We start from the raw sequence: 22,919 nt of genomic DNA, 5'->3' as shown, positions 1-22,919 counted from the left end.
ATAAAAGCTAAAGTGGATGATTTATTACTGTGCTAGGCACTCTTTTAAGCACTTTAACTCAGTGTTCCTCAAAACAAACATCTGAGATAGGTACTTGAATCATCCCATTTTACCAGATGTGGAAACTGAAGGAACGTGGTTCGGTCACATAGCAAGGAAATGTCGGAACCAGTATTCACACTCGGGCAGTCAGGTTCCAAAGTCTGTGATATTAAATATTATGCTATATATTCTGACTGTCCTTTGCTTAAATATGAAATGGGCATAAAAAGTGACTCGACTAAAACAGTTTTCTAAATTTCTACTTTTGAAGCTTGGGTCTTTGTAATTTGGCAACTTTGATTTTGCTTCAAAAGAATTTACACATTTCCAAAATTACTTTTCTCCTTAATTCACCCACTGCAAGTCCTGTGGGCCTCCTTTAATACAGATGTTCAGAATCTCCATTTCCTAGTAGGGCAATAGGTGTATTGAAAGGACAGTACTGTTGCTCCCCTTCAAAATGATTGACCCAGGAGCCAGGAATAGAATTTGCTCCGCTTCCAGGATGCAGGTGCAAGGGCAGTCTGGGGGATGGTCAAGGTCCACTCTCATTCCCAGCTGCCTCTCCGGATCCCCTCCCTAGTGGCCGCCCCCCTGAAGCAGTAGAGAGGAGACAGGTCAGAGTCGAGGCACCAGTGGCCGTTGATAAGCAGCTGCAGGCACAGCCAGTATGAATCTGCGGCCCAAAATCCAGGGCCTCTGAGCAAGAAGGTTGAGGTTGTGAAGACATATTTACATACACTGTCCGCTGTGAGGATGCCTCCCCACCTTCCTCATCCTGCCTCAAAAGAGAGAAAAAGTGAGCTTCCAGAAAACAAACGTGCTCTCTCCTCTGCCCGACTTGTTTACACTTCCGATTAGTCAACTTTGGGGGATTTCCACTTGGTGGAATTTTACTATCACTGCAGCATTATCTCTGAAAATTTCTTTTTTCGTAAGCTTCTAGTTTTTTATGTGTAGACTCAAGGATATGGAAAGACTGCCTACACACTGCATTGTGGACCCACAAATTGTGAGAGACAGACTTCGGCTTTGAGACTTGCCAAGCCACAGGGGTAAGGTCAGTCACAAAACAGATCCAGGCTTCACCCGTGAGTTGCTAAATGCGGAGCTATGCGAAGGTTACCACTGCTTAACTGTCACAAAAGTCATATCTGTGCCCACCAGCATACCCAGGCCCTGCCACAGTACTGACACATAGTAGATGCTCAAAGAACTGTGGAGTGGAAGAGTAAATAAATCGATGCAAACCTTACAATCGTGCTCTCACCAGCTCAGAAAGCAAGAGCATTTTTTTCTCTCTTCATGAAAATATTCAAGAAGAAAAACTATACACACAACTTTCTATATATGAACACAGTCCTTAAAACGTATGTTCAAAAATTATCAGTAAAAATATTTTATAATCACATAATCTTTATTAACATATCTGGCGAAAGTACAAAAAATGTTTTGGAACACAAGAGAGTAAAACTTACATGTATATAAGAAACCTACATATATATATATATATATAAAACTTACACATATATATGAGAACTTACATAAGAGTAAAACACAGATATGTGAAAATGGGGGCTAAGTTTTATGATACATAACAAAATTACTCATTGTTCACAAGAATCTTACTGACTCTTCTTTTCCATACCACTTTCCCCAAAAGCTTAGATATGCAAACAACTTAGATGGCAATGCATAACTTAGATATGCAAATATACAAAGCATCTATTGTTTTCATTTCCGTTCTTCACCATGTATTTTGTGCCTTCAACACAATAATTTCTTTATTATCCAAGTTCCTATTCCCCCCCAAAAATTTACATTTTTATGGTACTTTCCAATCAGAAATACTTTCACATATATTACTCATTCTACCTTTAAAAGTGTCCTATTGAGTAACGAGAGAAGCTATTAAAATGACTCTTCATTGTAATATTCCCATTTTAGTGATAAGGAAATCAAGGTCAAGTAGAAAGGAATTACTCCAAATCTCAGAGCCTGAAAGTGACAGAGCTAAGAGTGGGACACAGCCTTATAGAAGCCCACCGCTCTGTGCACGAAAATGCTCCGTACACAGACCTCCAAAGAATCCAAAGAATCCTTCTGCTCTCTCTGAAGCAGATCGCTGCTAAATCCTTCGCCTCATGTACTCCCCAAGTACTTAAATACGAATTTAGATAAAGAGGCAAAAATAGATCGAGACTATACAGCACTCTGCCTCAAAGAAGCAGGGTGTTGGGCAAATTATTACAAACTTCACCATTCAGGAGTCACAGCTAACACACCTGATGAAGGTATAAAAAGGGGTAAAAAAAGAGTCATAGAGAAAACAGGCAACACACAGAGAAGAAAATAATTCATTAAGTTCTTTAAGATAACAAAGGTGTGTGAAAGCAAACCTCCAGTGACAGACGGAAGCATGCTGAACAAACAGCAGTCAACAAGCTCCCTCCCTAACCGCTGCCTTCACCCCTAAGTGCCAGGCCAGCTGCTCTGGCCAGAGAAGGGAGGACACTCTAGTCTAAACTGGCACAGCCACATTTGGGCACCTGATCCTCAGGCACAGCCAGCGGCAGGCCACCTGTCTAACTCAGGCCCGGGAGATAAATCTCTCATCGTGAGAGGGGGAGGCTGGGCAAACAGCTGCTACTTCTCTACACTTCATTCATTATTCAGTACCTCCTCACAGCAACTCTGTCCAACATCCCATGTTTTCAGATATGCATTATAAAGTCAGGCAGCAAGAGGTGAGAAGATCAAAACTATAAACAAGTTCACCTTCACCTCCTGCGTTTTTCAACATTTGTTTCCAAAGTGAAGAGTTAGCTAGGTTTTATTTCTCTGTGTCAATTAGTATCATTTACCATGGTAGCTTACCCTTTGGCATCTATTAAAAACAAATGCATACATGCAAACACCTGTTCACGCACATATATATATGCAAATAAATCCTGCAGGATGACTGAAAAAAACAAGCAATTATCTAAAATGGTCTCTTTCTGGGAATTCCCTGGTGGTCCAGTGGTTAGGACTCTGAGCTTCCATTGCAGGGGGCACGGGTTCGATCCCCGGTCAGGGAACTAAGATCCGGCAAGCCACACGGCGAGGCCAAAAATAAATAAATAAATAAAATGATCTCTTTCATTCACAGACACACAACTTATTATCACCTCATACTTGGAACACTGTTCTAATCAAAGCCAGTCAAGTCAGGTTTGCCTTTGGAAACACTGGTTTTAGAACTTCAGAGTACAAACTAAAATAATTTTTTAAAACCTTAAATAATAACTATCTATATAAATAACCACTAAGCAAAAACAATGCATATGTTTTAATAACAGTGACCAAATAAATCAAAATCTCAAGTTTGACCTCAAGTTCTTTCAAGCTATATGACCTTGGGCAAGTTATAGCAAATTAAGAGGCATTTGTTTCAAAGGTCCCTTTTAACACTCAAAATTCTGTCAAATTTTAATGTTGGACCTATTCAATACTGAGGCAAAGAGAATACAACCATGAAAATAATAAAATGCATGCTTTAAAGCAGGGCTTAAAGACCAAAAAAGAAACACTACCTAAATGATGAACAGCTGATCTGCAATGCACACAAACCTGCTACAATCTGATGGCCTCCTTCCTCTCTTCCTCCTTCACCTCCTTCCCCTTAGAGACTAAGGCTCAGACCACCGTGTCTTCCTGATGTTACCACCTACTGGTTCAGAGCAGGGAACTATCTGCTCCACCTATCTTTTCCCCACCACCTCCTTTCACCCCCGCTCAGAAGGATTATAAATACACACACAGGTGCACCCCTCTCTGCTTTCACTGCTCACGACTTATTTAATTCTATCTCAAGTAACCACACTGTGGTTTGGCTGCTTTTCCAGAACCTATCCCTCTATCTGTTGACAACTGATAGTTTCATCCACAGTCCCCTCGCCCCCATCAGTCCACATGACCTGGTTGGGGGATCTAGGGCTGAACCCAGAATGCTAGTAAACTAAGCCAAACAGCCTACTTCCCCTCAGGAGCTGGAGATATGATTCACCGAATCCAAGGCCAGTGAATCGCAGGGCCTTTTCAGGTGCCCAGCACATAGTGCACATTCTCCTAAAGGACCAGAATCTGGAAGCTGCCGAAACCACCTTGCCTCTACAAGAAGCCTAAGACCGAGCACACCAAAGCTAAGTTGAGCAGGCAGAGAAAGGTCACATCCCAGTGGAATTATGTGAACTCCTAAGTAAAGCTCCACCTGAACTGTCAGTTAGGAGAGACAATAAATTCCCCTTTTGTTGCAACCAGTCTAGGCTGCATTTTCTGCCACTAAGTAACCAAAAAAATGTCTTATTGCTACATCTGTGTATATATTCAATAATGAATCTTGGCTCTACTAGTCCCTCACACTGTCACCTGAGGCAAGTTAATACTTAACCTCTCTAGGCCACAGTTTGCAAAATGGAAATGATGCTGATCTCAAAGGATTATGGTGAGGATTTTAAATTACATAAAACACCGATCATAAGGCCTGGCAGGTTGTAGGCACTCAGTAAATGGCAGTTCCTACTGTTGTTTGGGCAACTGCTTTTTGCTCTGTCCTCTAATGTGTGAGGGAATAAATGAACCTAATTTTTGCTGACAAGAATACAAGTAGAATTAGTACAAACAGCAAGAATTTGGTGTAAAACTAGAAAAGATAACAAATCAGAGACTTTAGACTTTAAAGTTCTTCAAGATGTATGGAAGTACCTTTGAGAGTTTCTCTCCATCACTAAGTTCTCTAACACTGATCTGTCCACAATTAAACCTCTTCCTTTGAACACTAATGTCTAAATCAAGTAAATGTGGAAGCCACTGATTTGTATTCATTAATCCAGTAACTATATTTTGTGTATTTAAAACAATACAGGTTAAGCAGACTTTCACTTATATTATCAAACATGTAGAGAATTCGGCTGTGCACTGCCCCAAACTCCATCTCCTGATATCACAATACAACCATTATGGGTTAACATTAATTTATATCTCTTGTTTTCAATTAATTTCTGCCATAACCATGTCATTATGCCAGTATTTTCTGAGTCGCTAGTGAATGGCAAAAACAAATAGAGCAATCGTGATTTAATCAGAGACTTCACTGTTCAAACAGCCAGCAAAAGTAGACACATTTAGAATAGTAAATGGATAACAAAACACACTTACAGGCTCATTAATAAGAAGGCAATTAGGTCTTCTGGGAAAATTCATTTTCTCAAAGAATGCTAAAGCAAGCTACAAAATGCAAGTAAAATTGTGTTTTGATATGAACAGTGTACACTGTCTATTACATCATAATTTTTCTCTGGAGAAAACTGACAAGAATCTCTGTTCTTAAATATGAGCACAAAGGATAGTAAAAAGAACACCAGTGATATTTAATGCATTCTACCTAACTCCCATTCATTAAATTTGACTGTCCTATAAATGAGCTCCTTATTACAAAAATCCTTAAAATACACTTCGAAGAGAAAGAGAAATATAAAACAAGAAACTGCAGTTACTAGTTAAAAAAAGGGAATTATTGTTTTCCATATCAACATGTCAATATGCAAAGTAAAAATGATTGGCATATATCATGTTTGGTTCCTCAGATAATATGTTTACCTTTAAATATTCTCATATAATATGTTCACAACTAAAAGTATTTAGCCTTATTTTTATTCTCTCATGAAATATTTTTTTCAAAATTGTCTGAGTATTCTTTTTTAAAACCTGAACAGTATTGCTGTTTTGATGCATCTGGGGTGTTAAATTATAATTCAGTAAATACTGATCAGAAGTATAATTCCAGGGAAATCTGTTTCATGTTGTAATTAATCCTTTCACAGTACTCTTACAACTCTACAGTAAAGAGCATGTGGCAAATCTTTTCAAGCTGATCTTTCTTTGTCCTAGAGCAGTGTTTCTCAAAAATTAAATGTTCAAGCAAATCACCTGGGGATTTTATTAAAAGGCAGATTCTGAGTCAGTAGGTCTGGGGTGGGCTCTGATATGTGGTCACAAGATCATCACAAGTTCCCAGGTGATGCTGATGCTGCTGGTCCATGGACCATAATTCAAGTAAGCAAAATTCTAGGGCATCTTACTATTGATGAATCCAATGACCAAGAAGCAATCAGCCATCAGCCTTTAAATGGGCAGTGAAGGCATTAGAAAGTCTTCCTCTCTCTACTCTTGAATTTGCTGGATGACCTAAGTCGAATCACATCAAGGAGCTGAGGCCAGTCTGCCACTTAAGCAGCTGCTAGCACCCTACCGTCCAACAAGGACTAGGGGAATTTCTGTAGCTGATCAGCTGCTGCCCTGGACTGGGTTTGGAGAATCAGCCTACAAGCAGCTGGTTAAGGCACAGGCTGCATTTGGAAGAGTTTATATAAATAGATACCAATCTATTGGAATTAGGTTTCTTATTTTCTCCTTTAAAGTACAGTACAGTGCAGTATATTATATACTATATAGTTCATAATTTTCCATTTCAGTTTCTTCATCTATGAAGTTGACAAAATAATTATCTACTTTCAATACTCTATCTAGAATATAAGTATAGGAGTTTGATCCCATCTGTAGATATTCTTGGTTTCCTTCCCACTCGAACCTTTGGACAATGATGTTCTATCATTGTTAAGATACGTGTGTGTGTGAATACACATATTTACATCTTTCAATTTTCTCAACAAAATAAACGCAAACAGTAACTCTAGACACTATTTTATTTGGATTTGTTTCTGAGCTCTTCTTTTGAAAATAATTCCTAGAATGACACCTGTAAAAGGATTCAGGCAGCACGGCTCTGTTCATCATTTTTATTAACAGAGCTCTATCTACAGTCGTATAAAGTGGAAACATGGATTATTTCATTCAGGACCACTTAATTTGCTCCTAAAACAACTGTAAGTGACAAAATAAGCCGCTTGTAATTTTTATGGATTACCAACACACAGAGGAGAATGCCAAAAAACTCAACCAGAGTTAAGTGGGGAAATGGCAATGTTCCACAACAGGATTGATGTGATCCTTACATCCCAAGCCCAATGTTTCCCAGAAGCTCAACAATCTGCAAAACCACACAAAACTTTTTTAATTATGTAAGTTCAGCTTTTATTACTAAAATACTAACTACAAATCAAAAGAATTCCCATAAGAATACTGCAGGAAAATAAACATACCTTTCCCAACAGAATTTTCATGGAATTAATAAAACCTTTTATGTGGAACTATGTTTAAGAGCATTTCTCATAAAAACACAATTTCCACTAAGACGGAATTTGAAGTTTGTAAACCATCTACCTCCAGACTTCTCATTGACATCACACATTAAAACATAACTTTTAAAGTCTTCCAAAGCCCAGATGTATGTCACTATCTCAAAATAATAGGCAATGTGGCACTCAAAGTTTTTCTAACCCCATTTACAAAAAGGAACTCATGGGCTTCCCTGGTGGCGCAGTGGTTGAGAGTCCCCCTGCCGATGCAGGGGACACGGGTTCGTGCCCCGGTCCGGGAAAATCCCACATGCCGCGGAGCGGCTGGGCCCATGAGCCATGGGTGCTGAGCCTGCGCGTCCGGAGCCTGTGCTCCGCAATGGGAGAGAGGCCCCAACAGTGAGAGGCCCGCGTATCGAAAAAAAAAAGGAACTCAAAGTCTCTCTTCCATTGAGAGATATATAAGCACAAACAAATACTCTGTGACATTAAAAGATTATTTCATGGATTTACAAGCTTATTTCTACCTTCAATTGAAATAAAAAATTAGCTTGATTGATGTACTTACTTTGTTATCAAATACCCATTTAAGATATCATGAATTGACAAAATACCATTATTCAGAACTATGACAAACAGCATGAGTTTTGATGAAAGAAAAACAAGTCATGTTCAAAAGCAATTATAACGTTTTTAGGCAAAAAGAAACACCATTTGATAAAGGAACACAAACCAGACACATATGATCAAAGGGTAAAGTCTGAGAGGAATACACAGAGGGAAGTTTTTACATCCACAGAATAAGAAATGAATGTGTTCGGGCAAAGGCAAAGGCTGATTCCAATAAACAAATCAAAAATAGGGCTTTTTTCCCTCTTTAGAAAATTAAAGATCAAACACACACACACACACACACACACACACACACACACACACACACACACACACACACACACACACACACACACACACACACACACACACACACACACACACACACGAGATCCCAGTGCTTTGTTTTGTCTTTAAGAACAATCTGTAAACTCCCTTGATGTTTCCTGCTCTCAGTCTTCCAACAATCCTCTTCCTGCCCTGCGTGAAGAGCAAGTAGGGGAAATAGGAAGAGCACAAGACAGAGGAGGACAGCATTTTCCATGCCTCAGAGAAGCAGATCCATATTCAGCATGACTTACACTGTCTTTAACACCATCTTGAGCAGACCTAGAACACAGCACTTCAAAAGCGTTAGTAGGCAACAACCTAGTTTCTCTATATAGGACCATATCACACGAATTAAATGTTTGATAAAGGCCATAAAAACGTGTAGTAAACCATCACTGCCTAAAATATGAGATTAGGTGGGAGGACTGGCGTTTGCTCTGATTAATGGTTGAGTCATATTTCCAGTTTCTAAGAACATGATCAGCACCAAAAGATATCTGGTGAAAACAAAAAGGCTGTGATTTTGTGTATCTGCACGTGGGGCTTTGTTGTTGCTAGAAGGGAGTGGGAAGGAGTGTGGGAGAGGGGCAGAATGGCAGAGGGGTTGATTTATTTTTCAAATTCACATTTATGAATACAAAGAGAAGAGCTGTCAGCAGCACACATGCCAAAGCCCAAATAGCAGCCAGACCTGCCTCTTCCCGTCTGGGTTGGCCAGACACAAAACGACATCTTGCAATGTAGGAAAATCAACAGAGTCAGTTATATGGAGACTGGTGAAAGAAAAACCAGTCCCAGAAATGTCTGGTTACATATTATTAATAGTTTAGAACTTGGAGTTTTAATGAATTGAGGGATTGAGAGATTCTGGCCAATCAAAACCAGAAAACCAACAGGCAAACCTTTAAAAAGCTGTCTCTGATGTATCTTCCCAGTAGAGATAATAAGTATAAGAGAAATTTAACTCACATACAGAGACAGCAAAGAGTGAGACACTGGGAAAGTGGCACTGCTTAGATGAGTTGCAAGGTTCTAAGGGATCAAGTAAGTAAACGCTTACAGTGTGACATGCCAGGAACTATATCCAAGGCAGGATCTGGAGTTGCATTTACAGGCTCACATCATACTAGAGAGACAATAGTCCCTCTCTAGGTCACTGATAAGACTGCATCTAAAAAGCCACATATTTTTCTCCCACTGAGATGAAAAGGGTGAACAGCCAATAGTTAGACAGCTAAAGAAATTGACTAAAAATAAATTTCTTCTATAGTTTGAATACTATGTTAATAGTGACTCTTCTACAGGTTCAGCTCAAGTAAGGATTTACAGAAGGTAAGTAAAAAAAAAAAAATTAAAGGATAATTTCTCTCAATGTGCTGATAAAATTATGGTCTGGTCAATCTAGGATGTTTATGTTTAACAACAATTAAAAGGAATGAATGGCTGAGTGACACACACACACACACAAATACACACAAACACACACACTACTGAACAGTCTGTGCTTATACCAGGACAGACTAGGGGAGCAAGAAAAGACTGAAGTCAAGGCACTTAGCTACTTTAATATATGATGATTACACCCCAGATAGCTGCATAATGTTTGACAATATACAGTTCCAGCTCATTTAAACTATTTCACACCATCCTCATAAAAAGCATGAGGAAAGTTCAGAACAGGTATTATTATCCCCATTTTACAGATGAGAAAGCTGAGTCTCCAGGTACCTCATCTACGACTGATTTTGTCAGTCATCTGAGTCCTAATACAAAAAACTTTCTCACATTATATCAAGAGATGGCAACTACACAACCCAGTGAATAAACTTCAGCACATCCTTATGCTTCTATGCCTCAATTTCCCCAGATGTAACACAGATATGACACATTTTTTTAGGTGTTAAGTGAGCCATCAAACTGAAAGAATATAAGTTGAGATTTATAAGAAGCTCTGGAAGTTCAGGTTTTCAAGAGGCTCACCATGTAGCATTTTTACACCTCAACCCCAAAAGCTAAGAAAAAATTCAAAATGATGAAAACGTTCCTAAACTGTGGTTTAAACAAAGCAGACTGGATGAGTACATGATATATCAAAGATCCAACCACCTGCAGTCTTTCAAGTTTTGCTTTCGAGGCTCACCATGTTAGGAAGCACACAATAATATCTAAAAGTGGAAAACGGCCTAATAAGTGTGATTTTAAAACACACTTTAAAGTTCTGAACATGTATTTGTTTTACACTTTTAAAGCATTTTTATTTAAATTTCTCAAAAGAAATAAAAGTTCATCATTTAAAGAATGTAAGAAAAAAAAACAAGAAAGAATACACCTCCAATCTTTGACCCCGTGTCTTTGCAACAAATCTGACTGCCATAAAATCTGATGACAGAAGAATAACAAATGACTTATGCGAAGCAGAAAATGGAAATTTTTACAAAACAAACGTTTAGCTTATGGAGAAAGGCAGATCCACAATCTGAACTGTGGGGATAAAAGACATTCATTTCTGGGCATATGTACAAAATCTGAATGGCAAAATTTTGAGATACAGTCCTGCCACAATTGCATTTGTTAGGACTGCACATTCTTTCACTTAACTATAAAATAAAGTCGAATGTTTTGCTTTGTCAAAAAAGAAAAGCCAGGTTTATTTAGTTAAATTACTTGGAACTGCATGTCTAAGGACATAACTGTTCATTAGAGATATCTGAACTCCAGGGATCAGAAAAGCTCATCTGTACATTCCACTGGAGGAAATTTAATATTTATTTGCTCATTAAAGGGTAAATAACATTTGAAAAGAGAAAAAGAAAAGTTTCTTTACAGATGAAAATATATCCATCAGTTGTTGAGACATTAATAGTTGCAAATTTTGAATACATATAAGTTTAATCATACAACTGGTAGAATTCCAACTTTCAATTAACAAACTACATGCCTTTTCAAGCGTAGGCTCTCCGTGCATTGACAAACACTGTGCAGAAATCAATACCCACTCCAACTTGCCTGCATGTAATGCCTTACATCAAGCACGCTTCCAGTACCAACGGGCATTATATGTCAGACATGCTTGCAGTAATGCTTACTCCAGAAAGAATTAGAATTAGGCTTTCATTGCACATAGCTGTTGTCCTCCGTGTACATCACCTGTATACATAACTTTTCCTGTACACGCTACATTTCATAACCTGCCTGAGTGCACAGCACATGCTGCCATCTGAATTTGTTATCTACCTCCTTTTACAGAGTTCTAAAGGGGGGAAAGAGAACGGAAGGGAAATAAACATTACTCCGGAAAACAACGATTTGAGTTTACTTCCAGGAAACCAGGCAGCCACAACAACGAGAGAAACTGACAGTGCAAAGTTCGTCCGTTCTCCGCGTCCTGTGGCCTCAGCCAGGAGCGCGGCTGTCGCTTCCCGCGTCTTGTCCAGCAGCCCTCGGCCACCTCTGCGTCTCCATCTGCACCGCGCGAACCAAGGAAGCAGATGCGCTCGCCAGCCAAGCAGAGCTGGGTGGGCTGGCCAGAAAAGTTGTCTGGACTGGCGGGAGGCTGACAATCGCCCGGGAGCCTGCTCCCCAGCGTCCACCTGGTGAAACTTCAGAGCCCCCAGAGGAGAGAACGAAAGAAGCAACCGCCAGGAAGGGTCACAGAACTGGAAGGGAACGGAGGACGGCACTGGGAGAAATGGGGTTTCACGGACTTCTCTAAGCAGTTTTACTAGGACCCAAAGGGCTAACTGGCGAGACCGCACCGGATGCCTCCTCTTGGGTTCTCTGGGCGGGCGGCAGTCGTTTGTAGCCCCCATCACGCAGGCCGGCTCCGGGAGGAGCTGGGCCAGCTTCGCGGTGGCTCTGCCGGAGGAGCGGGCTCCCCCACCACGGGTCAGGCTTCCCGGACCTGGCGCCTAGACCTCGCTGCCCAGAACTGCTCGGCGTGGATCCTTAGATTCATGTTTCAAAACATCTTACAGGCTCCGCCAACACACACACGGAACCTACTCCGCGCAGCGCCCTAACCCACAGGGCGAACCCAGGAGCAGCCCCACGCTGGAGGAGGCGACAAGGACTGGGGGAAGGACGGGGAAGTAGTCAGACAATAGTCAGGAGAGGTTATTCCCGGGACAAAAAGCACCTGGCAAAGCGCGCCGAGGTCACTCCCTTCAAGTCTCCACCTTTCTGACAATGGCTTCCCCGGGAATTTTTTTTTGGAACGCTCTAGCGGCGGAGAGCAACAAGCCCGCACTACGAGCAAGAGAGTAGCAGTCCCCAGAGTCGTAACTACTTTTTCCTTCTCTCTTCCCCGGCGCGGTGCAGCCGGCGCCGGACGCCGAGGCTCCCAGTTTCCCAAGAAAAGCACCGTCTCGCGCACTCCCGCACAGCCCTGCCCGCCTGCGCCCGGAGCGATCCTCCGCCGGGAACAATGGGTCGCGACGAGGAAACTTACCTGCCCCCGTGGCGCCCAGCCCCGTGCCCCGCGTCCCAGCCGGCACGGAGTCTGGGGACATCTCTCCCTCTGCCCACCCCGGGTCGCGAAAGCTTCCCTCCCTTGCCCCCCGGCCCTAGAGAGGAGCCGGCTCCACCCCTGGAGAGCCCCGGGTCGGGGGCATTCGTCGGCGCTCCGGACGCGTCCTCGGCCACTCACCTGCGGAGAACTGGCCTTGGGCCGACCCCAGGAGAGGCCAAGGGGAGAGGAGCAAGAGCGCCACAAAAGCAGGCAGCGCCGCCGCCGCTGTATCCATGTCGACTTTGGGAGAAGTTTCAAGCCGCTTTGCAAAGAGCTGCCGGGGGGTATCGCAGCGAAATCCACAACTGAGGGGTCGGCCGGGCCCGGCGGGGTGAGGGCGGGGAGTGGACAGCCTCCCGCCCGCACTTTTTCCTGCTCCGCGGTCGCCAAACTACCTCTGGGGCGCCAGCGTTGCCCGAGTCGCCGGCCGGCCGCGGCAGCAGCTCTCCATGCTCGGCAGAGGCTCTCCTGTTAGTCAAGAGTTACTTTGCTCTGGGAGGGATGGGGGCGGAGCCGGGGGTGACGTCGCCCCGCGGGCTCCGGGCGCTTCTGAGGAATGCAGGCTCGGGCGCGGCGCCGCCGCCGCCGCCGCCGCCGCCTCCGCCTCCTGTCGGAGAGACGCGCGCCAACCCCGGCCGCGCGCCCCGCGCTCCGCGCCGCCTTTGTTCGCCGCCCTGGCCCAGCCGCCCGCCGCCGCTCGGGGGCAGCGGGCGCGAAAGGGGACCTGCGCCGTTGTCTGCCCTGTTTCAGAAATCGCAGTTTGAAAAGCGAGAGTTGGGTAAGCAGTGTGGCCGGACCCCAGAGGATGAACGCGGAGAAACCCCGCCGCCCAAGCAGAGGCGCCCTGGGGTTCTGTCCCCAAGGCGGAGGTCCTATCGTATCGGTGGCCGGTAGGAAGAAGGGGGAGTGTAGAAGCTCCCAGAGGGAACACCCACCTGCATCGCAAACTCTCTGTTCCCTATTCGTGTAATAAGGAATGAGACACCCCACCCCCGTAGAAAACTTATTGTTCCTTCTTCATATAAAAATAAAACTTGAACCAAAATAAATGTTCAGTAACTTCCCAGTGTGAACAGCTGGCATGTCTCATTTTTGGTTTGTCATTTGCCGAATATTTGGATTTACTCTCTGCTTCACTGACTTTGCTTGTAGTTCTGAAACCTTCCGGCCTCTTTCTACTTCCCTCCGGAAGAACCTAACAACTGCATCAGGGCTTATTATCCTTGCCTTTCACGAGGGTATGCTGGAGTAGGAAAGGCTTTTCGTTTTGATTTTAATATCTAAGAGATATTTAAGACATAAGTATTTAACAAAAGAACTTTACACGGACAATGAAAACAGCAACAAATGATTTCATCCGTTGGAAAATAATGCTGTATTATGACAGTAAAGTATTTTACAGTTTGCTGATTCTTCAGAAGCTTGAAGTGGTTTCACCATATGCCACATTTATAATACTTGCTTCTGTGAAGACTGTATAGTGCATACTTTATTCATTTTTGTAAAATAGCGAATAAAATAGATGTGGTCACAGTAGAATAAACAATTTTTATTCAGAATTTTGGTGTCATATATACAATTCCTAGAACAATGGAATCTCGATTGACATCTGTCACTCAGACACATTTAGCTTTTGTAAATCACGGACAATGTGACATTCAATTTAATATAATATTCACACAATTTCCCAGGACACATATCCCTTTATTCAGATTAAGTATACGCTATTAAAGACCAGGTTGATGGTAGAACTCATTATATATGTACACACACATATATACATATACCAATCAGCAAGGAAAATACTTCTTTAAAAATTTGATAAGAATAGATGCTTGATTAAACGTAACTGGCAGTCTTATAGCTGGCTCATGGCACACTGACTAGCTCAGCACTTGTCAATTCAATTCAGCAATAAGTTCATTCTTCCTTAGGGTGCAATGTAGATTATTTTTTAAGTCATTAACCTATAACTGTTAGCACATCACTGTTCCTATTTCTTTGATTGAAGAATATTCCTAAATCCTAGGTAACAAAAAACTGAAGGACATATATTTTCCTTTTAAAGGACTTAGCAGAACTTTGTAAAACTTAGCAATAATATGTCTCAAGAAAAACAAACACCCCTCCTCCCCCATCCATAAACTAATTAATCTGTTCTATTCCTTACAGAGAGTTCATGACTTGGTAGGTTTGTTTGTTTAAACACACAGAAAGCTTGTTTAAAAATTGACATACAGTGCCAGGGCAAAGTGCACACAGTTCTAGCCTGCCCATTCCTTGGGTCAACTGACAGAAGATTCATCTCATTTTCTCCATTCAGGAAGTAATAACAATAACAAGTAATGTTTAGAGCGCTTACAATGTGCTAGGCACTGGTTTAAAATACATAATGTCTCATTGAGACATTAAGATATACAAAGTCTCCTTGAGTTAAGACAACAATCCTATGACATCAGTACAGTTATTACTCTCATCTGACAAATGAGGAAACAAAGTTAGAGATTAAGTAATTTGTCCAACAGCACATATATGAGTAAGAAGTGGGGGAGGGGAAACAAAGAGGGACAAGGAAATCCTCAAATGGAGTCAGCAAACTAGCAAGGCTGTCTTCTCACTAAAAATCAAAGCAATGCAACAAAACTTTTGGACAAGTAAATCAGTACTTTTGTCCTTAGTTGTCACTAATGCTGGCCACAATACCTAATGCTGGCCATGGTATATTGAAATCATTTGAGTAGAGAATATATGTGTCTTTCACATAGTACTCGGCAAATATTAGGAATTTACTAGGTCTTTGTTAATTTGAAAGAATGGATGAATGTATCAATTAAACAATAGAAGAGTAAATTTGATATAACAAAAAAATTGTCAACATGTGTTCAAAAAAATCACTAAAATGTTTGTATTCTTTAATCTACTAGCTATTCTAAGGAAATAATCTAAAATATGGGAAGTGTCATAGACACAAAGATATTTATCACTTACAAAAGGGAAAACTGGAAATAATACAAAAGTCCAACCATAGGCAGATTCATGAGCATTATCTGGATTGAATATCTCACAGCCACTAGAAATGAAGGTATTAAAAAAAGAGTAAGCTGCAAAGTGGGAAGATGTTTCTGATAAAATGTTGGGGAAAAAAAAAGATCAGAAGACAATACAGATACATCTTCAGTTTGGGAAGATGAAAATGTTCTGGAGATGGATGGTGGTGATGGTTGCACAACAATGTAAAAGTACATAATGCCATGGAACCATATACTTAAAAATGGTTAAAGTCGTAATTTTTATGTTATGCATGTTTTACTACATTTAAATAATTGGAAGATGAAGTCAACATATACTATGATCACAAATAAGAAAAGAAAAAGGCTGAAAAAAAATCCTGATAAACCATAATATTGATATAATTAGAAGTAAATGTAGAATAGTAACATTTTATAACTGCCCTTCCCTATTTTCCTACCGTTTTTGGTATGTGGTTATAGCATATCTTTTTAAAAAAGATAGGTTTGTAGTCTGATTGATTGCAGATTTACCAAGAAATAACTCCAGTCAAAAATTTAGATCTACCTTTGACAAAATGTTTTCTGTAGAATCCCAGTTCTATCAAAATTTAGCAAGTAAAATTGGAAAATAGGGTCTTCAGATCAAATTAGCTTTAACTAGATTGAGCAAAGTTAAACAGGTTCCTTTACTACAGCTGGCTTCTTTACTGCAGAACTTTTCAATGGTTACCAGTATGGTATTGTGCAAAGTGAATCTGTTGGAGAGAGGAAAAGAATACATTGTTTCTCAAAGTTTTGGACAATAGAACTCTTTAAAAGAGAAGTATTTCTCAGGATTAGGGTTCCAGGGAACAGAATTTGGGAAGTACTGCTTTAAGCAGCATTTAACATCTCTGTGTCTCAATTTCTTTCATATGAAACTGAGGCTTATCAATCAGATTTTTCAGAGGACTAAATGAAATATAGTATATTTTAATATGTATTTTTGTAAAGATGTAAATTTAGTTATAGATATAGACATGAAAGGGCCCGGATGATATTAATTGCTGAGTAAAGGTTCTTTTCTTGTTCCACCGAAGGATTATGTACAAACATGTACCCAGCAAAACCAAGGTTTTATTTACCCACTGAGAGACCATGAGTGTACCCACAGCATGTATTTATAAGCAATTAGATAATATTCTCAGTTTGTTAATAACAACTGATTGCTTATATTATGCTTTTCAGTTTGTAATGCCTTTTCACCCACATGATCTCAATCTATCCTCGCTCCAACCCTGCGAAGTAGGCAGGGCAGGTAGCATTATTAATTTTCACTTAACTGATAAGGAAACTCAAGTTTAGAGTCATTAAAATACTTGGCCAAAATTTGACGCTGGTCAGTAGCAAAGCTGTCACTCTGAACTGCATATTCTGATTCTGAATTTCATCTTTCCCCCATTCCCCCAATATTTATGTACCTAATTCTCATCTCTAAAAACGTTCATTTGAATTAGTTGTCAAAATTCTCAATGCAAATTCATCAGATAGAGCTTCTTAGGCTGGTGGATGGAAATGAGGTTCTATTTTCTCTCTGAAAGCAGAAAAAACAAAAACAAACAAACAGAAAACTAAAAGCACTTCCTCACAGTCATAGCCTTGCATGGGTATGTATGTTGTCAGTAGAGTCCTCCAGGAAGGAAGGGGCAGAGAATTTCTGACAATAAAGCCCTTGAACAGAACACCGACTTCCAGAAAAAAAAAAAAAAGTGTTATGCCTTTGAAAGCTATTGTTCTGGATGAGCGTTGGAGACTGTAGGGCAAAGCCCATTGATCCCACGAGTAGTGCTGGAACCTGGCCAGTTACTACTGAGATCTTGACACCAGAGCATCCAGAAACAAATGGAATTGTGATAGCTATGTGCTTATGTCTCTAAGGAAATCCTCCTCTCTGTATGCTCTTAGGAAATTTTGGATCAAGTGGAAAGAAACACACTGTATGCAAACCCAGAGTTACTTTGTGAGTCCCTTGAATCCTTTAAAATATCCATAACTGAAGATTAGTTTAGAAAACACTAGTCAAGATAATGCATGATCCAAAGGTTTTATCCGGGGAAGGGAAAAAAAAAAATGTGAGCAGCTTGAGAGCTCAGTGTTGTCAATTTGGAAGAGCAATTTGCCTACAGCTGGATATAATTAACAAGCATGGGTCAAAAAGGAAGCCAATCATAAAAGTGTGAATTGGATTGAGGTGGAGGGATGGGACAGTGACAGTCACTTCCAGATCTGGTATATTCTGACTTCAGAGTCTCTCCTCATTTTCAAAAAGCCTAGTCTAATGATGTTAATAAAAGATTGAGGGAAAAAATGTTTGGTCTTCATGATACCCTAGTATGTGTTTGATAAATCACTTTTTCTGGGGTACTATATGGTACCTATATGGTATCTACTATATGATATCTATATGGTATCTTATTACCCCTTTATAATAGTGGGCAATTTCCACACCAAAAAAAGTATATTTTTCCCTGGCTCACTATAAGAAAAAAGGCATAAAGGGCACCAGCTATACAGCATCCTATTGAATCCTGTTTTAATTATTTTGTTCTGAATAGACAAATTATCCTGGGGTATTTTTTTTGTTTTTTATTTTAGTAAAACCCAAGAAAGAGGATAACTCTTAAAACTAATTAAATACATCATGTATTTAATAATACATTTTGCAGGGTTAAAAGCTTGTATGCAAAGTTGCAGCCTGAGGAGAATTAATACAGCTGAATGAGAAATTCTCTAGTGATCATGTTCCTTCCTTCCTCCCACTTACTTCGGAGGGGCGGGGGCTGGCTTCACATATGGAACCCTGTGGATCTTGCCATCTTTCTTCTTTGCTTATTCTGGTCTTGAGACAGAATGAAATAGAATTCTGAACACAAAATGTGGTGCTTCCAAAGCTCTAGAGATTTTTCTAATCCTCTAAATGTTCTCGAATAAAATCCTCCCTACACTGTTGGTGCTGCCACCACATTCATAACCAGGGGAAGTCAGACAAGAAAATGAACCATTAAAACCTACACACAAACATAGGGGCTCATTTCAGTGCTGAAGTCCTCTTTAATCAAAGCAAAGAACTCATTTTGCCACTTGCAAGCATTTATTAAGTGTACTACACGCTGCTAGTTACTCTATGGGAGATACAGGATAGCAGTTTACATTTGAGATTAACAGACAAAAAAAAAATAAGAGAAAACAAATCGTGTGTGTGTGTGTGTGTGTGTGTGTGTGTGTGTGTGTGTGTATGATATATAATATATTCAAAATGTGAAGAAATAGCAAAATATTAGGTCCTGATGAAGTGCAGTAGGAGGGAAAAGCTTTTGGGGATGACCAGTTTTAAGCTATATCTTGAAGAAAGTGATAGTTGTGACTGGAAGGGGGGAAAAAAGGCATGAGATGTAAACTACTCTTTTGAGCTTGAACTTCCTTGAACAGGCTTTCTGTGAAGTAGTTTTCTCAAAATGTGCCTCTCATTGACTGCAACACCTGTCTATCCTGGAAGTAAGCTCTCATTTCGTTGTTGAACGGTTTTAAATCACCTGAGAAGTTCTGTCAGAAGACATATAAAATACCTTTATGTCGTAACATCCGTTTATATGCTTTTAAAGCTTCACAACTGCCTAAACTAAATAAACTCAGAGTTCATTAGGAAATAGCCGTACAAGCACAGTGGAGTATTAAAATCACATGTAATTTCTTTGGGGCCATAATGAAATAGTCAATTAGCTCTTCAATTGTTGACAACTACAGCTGATATAAGCTAATGGTCCACTGATCTCAACAGAAAGTCAAAGGATGACAGACTACAATAGTCTGGGAAAAGAATCAGAGGCTGAGTTGATTAAAACCTAGTTTTCTTTCAGTTTCTGCATAATGTAAAATGGTCAGTTAACTAATTTTTATAAACTTTAGAGAAGCTTGGTGGTCAATGGGAATGTACATGGAAATAATAATATTAGCTAATTAAAAAAAAACACTTTATGTGGGTTGGTAGGCAGAATAATGACAAGCTCCCACCCTCCCCCCAAAATACCTGGAAGCTGTGAATATGTGAATATACTCCTTTACATGGCAAATGAGACTTTACAGATGTGATTAAGTTAAGGATCTTGAGATGGCAATATTATCTTGGAATATCTGGATGGGCCCAATGTAATCCACAGGGTCCTTATAAGAGAGAAGCAATAGAATAAGGGAGAAAAAAAATGGAAGGATGGAAGCAGAGATAAGAGACGAGAGAGATAATGCTACACTGCTAGCTTTCAAGATGGAGAAGGGGGCCAGGAGCCAAGGAATGCAGGTGGCTTTTAGAAGCTGGGAAAGTCAAGTGAATAGATTCTCCTCTAGAGCCTCCATGTGGAATGCAGCCCTACTAACACCTTCATTTTAGTCACTGAAATCCATTTCTCTGACTTCCAGAACTCTAAGATAATAAATTTGTATAATTTTTAGCTACTAAGTTTGTAATAATTTGTTACAGCATCAATAGGAAGCTTAATACACATGGGTTATCTCATTTGATCCTTATAGTTATTATACCCACTTTACAAGCTCAAATGAAAAATAAGAAAACTGGTGCTCAAGTAGATTAAGCAATTTGCTTAAGTGGTGAGCTAAAGCACAAATCCAGGCACTCTGACTCTACAGTCTGCAGTGTTAAGAAATATACCATTTCAAAACACTCACTTTGGGCTTCCCTGGTGGCGCAGTGGTTGGGGGTCCGCCTGCTGATGCAGGGGACACGGGTTCGTGCCCCGGTCCGGGAGGATCCCATGTGCCGCGGAGTGGCTGGGCCCGTGAGCCATGGCCGCTGAGCCTGCGCATCCGGAGCCTGTGCTCCGCAGCGGGAGAGGCCACAACAGCGAGAGGCTCGTGTACCGCAAAAAAAAAACCCAAAAAAACAACTCACTTTGACCACAATGAGTTATCTCCTCACATCTGTCAGAATGGCTGTTATCAAAAAGACAAGAAATAATAAATGTCGATGAGGATGTGAAGAAATGGGAACTTTGTATAATGTTAGTGGGGACATAAATTGGTGCAGCCACTATAGAAAATAGTATGGAGTTTCCTCCAAAAAATTAAAAATAGAACTACCATATATCCAGCAATTCCACTCCAGGGTATTTTTCCAAAGAAAACAAAAACTCTAATTAGAAAAGATATATGCACCCTTATGCTCATTGTAGCATTATTTACAATAACCAAGATATGGAAGCACCTAAGTGGACATCAATAGTCGAACTGAATAAAGAAGATGTGGTATATATATATATATATATATATATATATATATATATACACAATGGAATATTACTCAGCCATAAAAAGAATGAAACCTTGTCATTTGTGACAACAAATGGATTAGACCTAGATAGACCTAGAGGACATTATGCTAAATGAAATAAGTCAGACAAAGACAAATACTATATGATTTCACTTATATGTACAATGAAATCTAAAAAACAAAACAAATGAACAAACAACAAAACAGAAACAGACTCATAGCTATAGTGAACAAACAGGTGGTTGCCAGAGGGGATGGGAGTGTAGGATGAGTGAAATAGGTGAGGGAAATTAAGAAGTACAAACTTCAAAATGAGTCAGGGGGTGAAATGTACAGTGTGGGAAATATAGTCAATAATAATGTAATATCTTTGTATGGTGACAGATGGTAACTAGAATTATTGTGGTGATCATCTTGAAATGTTATAGAAATATCAAATCACACTACATTGTGCAAAAGGAACTAACATAGTGTTAGTTATACTTCAAAACAAACAAACTCAGAAAAAAAAGATCAGATTTGGGCTTCCCTGGTTGCGCAGTGGTTGAGAGTCTGATGCAGGGGACACGGGTTCGTGCCCCGGTCCGGGAAGATCCCACATGCCGCAGAGCGGCTGGGCCCGTGAGCCATAGCCGCTAAGCCTGCGCATCCGCAGTCTGTGCTCCGCAACGGAAGAGGCCACAACAGTGAGAGGCCCGCGTAAAAAAAAAAAAAAGATCAGATTTGTGATTGCCAGAGGAGGGGCACAGGGCATTGGATAACGGTGGTCAAAAGGTACAAACTTCCAAATATAAGATAAATAAGTACTAGGGATGTAATGTACAACGTTATTAATATAATTAACACTGCTGTATGTTATATATGAAAGTTATTAAGAGAGTAAATCCTGAGTTCTCATCACAAGGAAAAAATATTTTTTCTTTTTCTTTTATTTGTATCTATATGAGATGATGGATGTTCAATAAACTTATTGTGGTCATCTTATGATGTATGTAACTCAAATCATCATACTGTACACCTTAAATTTATACAGTCTGTATGTCAACATATTCAATAAAACTGGAAAAAAATAAACTTTCCTCCAAATTAAAAACTTCTGCGAATTTTGAATGGTAAAAATATATTGAAATACCATACAAAGGTTCATTTGTGATAGAAAATTTATAAAATTTTAAAAGTGTATTTGTAAGTTTCTGTATTTGCAATGAATACATTTCTTAACCTTCTGTTACAAATCCTTTACTATAAATGCTAGCAATAACATTTTGGTCTGGTATAAATATATTCTTTAGTCAGAGGAACACATAAACTAGGAAATTGCCTTTATAATAGTTATCTTGAAGATTAACCATCATTTACATTTGGTTTATTTCCTGTGGTAACTTTCACTGTATTGTCTTCTATAGATTATAACCTATTGAAAGGGCTGAGACTATATTTCCTCTATTTTCTACAAGGCCCACAGCCCATGTCATCATAACCACTTGCTTGAATCTTTTTTACCTGAATCAGTTGGTCATTAATTCTAGGGATCATTGCCTCCTCAGAAATCAAATTTTTGTTTCATTGGTGCATACGCTTCACTCTAATTTGGTGGAAGTCAAGGATTGTGTATTGTTTATCATTGTATCTCCACACATAAAATAATTACTGTCACATAGTTGTTCAATTAATGATAGTTGAGGAATGAACGAATGGATGCATGGTGTTGAGGAATGAATGAAAGGATGGATGGATGAATGAAAAGACTTTTCAAGGTCAAATGGCTTTATAGTCTGGCAGGAAAAGATGTAGAATTCTGAGATAATGAAAGAACAAACCCCTGAAGAGAAGGTTTAAGAACAAAAGAACAGGGTAAG

At 40.0% G+C, this 22,919-nt stretch overlaps 1 protein-coding gene across 5 annotated transcripts in view; it reads right to left on the bottom strand.

Moving 5' to 3' along the window:
* PTPRK (protein tyrosine phosphatase receptor type K) overlaps nucleotides 1–13,224 on the bottom strand; it is a 565,370-nt gene extending 552,146 nt beyond the window's left edge. For 4 of the 5 annotated variants that reach the window (XM_060167237.1, XM_060167239.1, XM_060167238.1 and 1 more), the window contains exon 1: nucleotides 12,868–13,222. In XM_060167237.1, coding sequence (XP_060023220.1) covers nucleotides 12,868–12,964 — 97 coding nt within the window. In that variant the 5' untranslated portion in view covers nucleotides 12,965–13,222. Of the gene's footprint in view, nucleotides 1–12,867 lie in introns of all 5 variants that reach the window. The other variant, XR_009543738.1, reaches the window with a different exon arrangement.
* Nucleotides 13,225–22,919: the final 9,695 nt, after the last annotated feature.

The sequence above is a fragment of the Lagenorhynchus albirostris genome, chromosome 12 (assembly GCF_949774975.1).
Source record: "Lagenorhynchus albirostris chromosome 12, mLagAlb1.1, whole genome shotgun sequence".
Lineage (NCBI taxonomy): Eukaryota > Metazoa > Chordata > Mammalia > Artiodactyla > Delphinidae > Lagenorhynchus > Lagenorhynchus albirostris.
This window is presented reverse-complemented; position numbering and strand designations above follow the sequence as displayed.